Source organism: Venturia canescens, unplaced genomic scaffold (genome assembly GCF_019457755.1).
Source record: "Venturia canescens isolate UGA unplaced genomic scaffold, ASM1945775v1 PGA_scaffold_15__1_contigs__length_3012046, whole genome shotgun sequence".
In the NCBI taxonomy this organism is placed as follows: domain Eukaryota; kingdom Metazoa; phylum Arthropoda; class Insecta; order Hymenoptera; family Ichneumonidae; genus Venturia; species Venturia canescens.
The window spans coordinates 136,004-141,301 of NW_025108584.1; the positions used below are offsets into that span (position 1 = coordinate 136,004).

The following is a 5,298-nucleotide window of genomic DNA, read 5'->3' on the forward strand; positions in this document are numbered from 1 at the left end:
CAAAGAACGGGGAATCCGGTGATCTTGAACAAAAATTGAATCACCGAACAAGAACCCGGTGACAATGAACAAAAATTAAATCCCCGAACGTTAATAATAGGAGAGCACGCTGCTGAACAACTGAGCCCAAAACACAAGAAAAGAATCAATTAATAAAGGTAAGCGGAAAATTAAATAGACAAAACTAGAACAAATAAAATAAAGGAAAAATGGTGCAGGAAAAATGGATGTGGCAACACAGACGAAATGCCAGGTGCTGAGGAAATATTTCTTCCAACAAACTGGAGAGAAAGGAGGTTGGGACGGCACGCAAGTAGAGGAGAAAACAAAGGAAATCGAAAGAATAAGCGCTGTGAAAAAGGAAGAGAGGACAGGATATGAAGAAAGAGAAAAGAAAAACAAAATAAAAATACAAAACTCAGACACGCAGACTGAGCGAATGAAAAATAAATCCGCTCAAGTCTTCGTGTGGAGGTCTGTAAAAATTGACATGGACGAGACGAGAAGGGCGAGCAGGGAGAGGACGCTGGACTTCATACGCCGGTATCGGCGAGTTGTCAACCTTGCGACCGAGACACGGGATGAAACACCAGCAACGCCGACAACCGAGGAGGAAAGGAGGAATCAGCAAAGAGAGGAAGAAAGAAAAAGAAAAAAGCAAGAACAAGAAGAAATTGAAGTTATAGCAGAAATCACAGGAGAAAAGCAGATCGAAGGGAAGACAGTGAGGATCGGAGAACAGAAAAAGGAGATGGAAAGGGCAGAGAGAAAGGAAAATGAGGATGAGTGGAGGAGATGGAAAGCAGGCGAATTTGTTTGGGGTGAAGAGACAAGTTGCCGGGACAAAAGGGAAAATCAACGACCCTCAATATCGATACAGAGCCTGTCCACTCTCCAAGGGGACAACTGGGTGAACGACGAAGTAATTAACGCTTATATGACGTTGATCTCAAGTCAATCACAAACATACACAAAAACGAAAGAAAAGATCCACTGTATGAGTTCGTTTTTCTATCATCGTTTACAAACAGGAGGATACCCGGCAGTTCGGCGGTGGACTAGGAAAATCGACCTCTTTTCCTTCGACAAAATCCTCGTGCCCTTACACTTCGGCGACCACTGGTGCTTAGCATCGATAGATCTTTTAAAAAAAAGAATTAACTTCTTTGACAGCCTCGACGGGATGGACAGGAACAGCCTAAAAGTACTATTGAATTACTTGATTCATGAGGCAAAAGATAAAAACAACCCAAGTTTCAATCCGAGTGAATGGCAGTTGGTTTCGAGGAAAGAAATTCCCCGACAAAGGAACGGTTTCGACTGCGGGGTTTTCGTTTGTCTCTTCGCAAAATATGAAGCGACGAATCGCAAAATGAATTTCATCCAGGAGGATATAAGAAAAGAAAGAATACGAATCGCAGAGGAAATAACGGCAAACAAATGGCGAGAGGATTAGATAAAAGGGATGATTTATTCGTCTGTCACTTTTTTTTGTATTAAAGAGCCATATTTTTTTTTACGACAAAAAATATTTTCTTTTGCCTAGCAATTGAAGCGCATAAAGGCAACAATCCTGGTATCAAACCAAAATGGCAATCCAGTTACTTTTGAAAAACCAAAAACTCATGTTATACAACCAAAACCCCAAATAAAAATGTTTTCTTACGACGAAATCCTTGGTGTTTTTGATTAATTTATGCCCTCAAAACAAAAAGCGTACATTTAAGGAAATAATCACTAACAATGAGCTCTTAGATATAAGAATAGATATAAAAATGAAAATTTACTTACCTGCGAGATGTCCAATGTCCGTAGAACCTGAAAAGCAGAAAAATAACAATTAAAAACATCGAAAAGAATATTTTTTTTTACGAAAATAGAATCATTTACTTACCCAAGAATTTTGTCTCGTGCCTGGAACCAAGAAATCTGAAAAAGAAAAAGAAATTGATTAGAAAAACCCAAAAAATCATACTCACCTGAAATTTAGAAATAAGAATAGTACTTACCTGGAACTCTCGCCTCTGCAGACCTGAAAGAAAAATAAAAAGAAAATTAATAGACAGAAAATAAAATAAAATGCTTGAAAAATTCTTACTTACCGATGAAGCTCACCTCGTAGAACCTAGAATCTGAAAAATGAAAATATAAAAGAATTCAAAAACCAAATTAGAAAACTTGAATTGAAAAGAATCACTCACCTAAAATCACATCACTTGCCTAAAAGTCCAAAAAAGAAAGAAAAAACCATGAAAGTCGAGTAAAACCTGGAAAAGAAAGAACAAACTATTAAAAGAAAGTCGAATACGAACCTAAAAATAAAGAAAAGAGAAAAGAAATGAGATGATTGTTAAAACCTGAAAAATTAGAGAAAAAGAGAAAGAAGTTTTGAGTGTCGTACTTACCAGAGAGACCTGTAAAATAAAAGAAAAGGGAATAAAAAAAATAGGGGTTAACAAAATTAGAGTCATCCCCTCCTTAAAATTCATCAAGAACGTCATTGGAGAGGGCGCTACGGGACAAGGAAGTGGGGGAACCTCGAGTCGTATAAATCGAGCTCCCTCGGGCCGAAAATCACCATTCGACACCGAGTCGAGCTACTGTCAACATCAATCCAAGCACCATCGCAATCCTCAATCTCAAAATGAGTCATCACGTGATCCCTGGAGTTCCCAATCCAACTTCGTGGCCATCAACATGGGAAAACAACCTCGAGGTCATTATACTAGACTTTATGAACCCTACAAATTTGACTTTCACCACTCCGGCGAAAAATCTGGAATTAAAAGATTTTGAAGAGGAATTGGGCGATTTCATAGCTCACCAACGACCGAGCCCACTTGTAAACATCGAAACAGGCAAATTATACGCCTTAATAAATAAAAACATCGCATATCGAGCCAAAGTCCTCGAAATTGACGAGGACGAGGCCACAGTGAGATTAATCGACAGAGGGGTAAAATTAATGACTCCTGTCGACGATTTAAGGCGCATTCCGCACGAATTTGCGTGCGCGCCGTGCTTTTCAACCAAAGCGTTTATATCTGACGTCAAACCATACGTCGGAGAGCAATGGGAGGAAACCCTATGCGTACATTATCGGGACAAGCTGGTCGAGAAAACGGCATACATTTCCATTATTGGCGAACATCGAACAATTGGGGGCTTTGAAATCGAGCTCTACATCAGCTCCTACAGAGTCAAATTGAGTGAAAGTCTCGTCCGAAACCTTTTTGCAAAACGAGGTGTCTACGGACTCAGTTTGAGGGACGACATTCCATGGGCATCTATTCGACAAGTACAACAACTTTTCGATCAACAAAATGGCGAAGTGGATCAAGGATTCGATGATGAACGAGCCCACCAAAGGCTGCTCGAACACTTGGAACATCTTGACGCCGAAGAAGAATTCCGACAAATGATGGAAGACGAGCCTGAGGGATAAAAGCCATCTAAACATCAAGAAGTCGCGCCCTTGCCCCGTCCTCCCATTTAGAACAAAAATCATTTCGTATTCTCAATTCTTTTTGTCCTGGGCGGCGTTGAAACGGCACTCCCTTTTTTACTACACACAAAATGATATTTGAATCACGCGCCACGCGAGCTTGTACTCAGCCGCTCGACGCGACTCTCCGTGGCTCGGCGTAAAGGCTATTGCTTTAATAAGAAAAACTCTTTTCTCTCGTAATTACTTTCATTTTATGTTTTAAATAACCCAATTAATTTCATTTTGATACAAGGCAGGATCCAATTAAACAAAACAAATTAAAAAGTCGGTGTCAAAAGCAATAGTAAGCGTTCAGGGAAAACTTGTCCAGAAAAGTCCAATTACACACTGGATCCAACGGAAATGGCCAGTCGCAATCAAGCTATTGGTTCCAGGAGAAATAATCATTGAAACGATCAGAAATTATCAATTTAACAATAACAAAAAGAAAATTTGATTTATTTAATTTAGAAAAAGCAAAATATGAATCTTTGGTCGTTAAAAACATTTCTTTTAACACAGTGATCACTAAGTTTACAAAAGCGAGGGAAAACAGCCTCTAGTTTGTCCAATTACAGTTCGAGCGGGAATTGGAGAACCAATCCCAGAATTTAGCAATCGAAACTCTGGTTCGAGATTATTTTCTAAGCGAATCAAAGTCCAAGTTATTTTTAGAGTGAATTATGATCATTATTCCTTGGTCTAAATCAGTATAAAAGGCCGTGCGGAGCAGCAACGGCAGCTCATTCTTGAATCAGCTCTCGCTTCGAATACAGAGGTAGTGACTCTGGAAGACAAGCTCCAACAAACCAACACCCTATAAAATTCCAAATTTCACGCCGAGAGGGAGGGGATTGTGCGATTCCGTACGATCTGCAGATTCGAGGGTGAAATTCCTTTCCAATTACGCCGAGAGGGAGGGGACTGAGCGATTCCGTTCAGGCCAAAGATTCGAGGGTGATCTCCAATTCATTCAGTTAGAGAGGGAGGGGACCTTGCGATTCCGTGGGGTCTGAAGATTCTCTAACTTGATCCATCTTTCCTATGCTAAAGAGGGAGGGGACGGTGCGATTCCGTACGGTCTGCAGATTCTTGGCATAGGCCCCTTTTCCTCAACCCATTTTTGATTTTATTTTGTTGGAAGCAAAAGATTAGTTTAATTCGAAAATAAAAGCTTCATGATCCTCTTGGAGGCGAGAACTGATTCCATTCTCCAAATTATTTCAATTATATAACAGAGACAAAACTTAGATAGAAAAAGAAAATTTATTTTTGTTTGTCCAAAAATTAATCAATCTCAGTTGATTTGTATCGAGCCAGTCCGCAAAGATCATATAAAATTGTATAGAAGCAGAGAATTAGTCGGATTGATTAAATAAAAAAAAAAAAAAAAATTTAGGCATTAATTTCTGAGCTCACAGACCAGAATTGATAAGGATTAGCAAAAGAGAGCAGAAATAATTAAAATTGGACAAGTTTCTTGACGTAAGAGAGCGACACCACGCATAAATTGGACAAGTTTATTGAAATTGGGCAGGTATTATCATTTACACCACAAAACACCAACGATTTGCACCGCATTAACATTTGTTCAACCAAATTATTTTGAATAAACACGATTGTTATATTTTCAAACACAAATTCTTAATCTCTCGTTCATTTCATGCCTGCTCCTAAATTTTTAGTAGCTCGAAAACACGCGTAGCGGGTCACGGCTAAAAGCGTACCGTTACAATATATATATGTATATTGATTGATTTATGACTGCTGTTACCAGTTGCGCTGCGCCGTGTGCTACGTTCTGAAGTTGA

General features: G+C 39.2%; 1 protein-coding gene across 1 annotated transcript; it reads left to right on the top strand.

The window, feature by feature from the left end:
* Positions 1–223: 223 nt before the first annotated feature.
* On the top strand, positions 224–1,456 carry LOC122418610 (sentrin-specific protease 1-like). The gene has a single exon (XM_043432882.1). The coding sequence runs from the start codon at positions 224–226 to the stop codon at positions 1,454–1,456; it is 1,233 nt and encodes a 410-aa protein (XP_043288817.1).
* The last annotated feature ends 3,842 nt before the right edge of the window (positions 1,457–5,298 follow it).

Excerpts from the sequence above, each read along its gene's own strand:
- LOC122418610 (XM_043432882.1), top strand. The coding sequence starts at position 224 with ATGGATGTGGCAACACAGACGAAATGCCAGGTGCTGAGGAAATATTTC.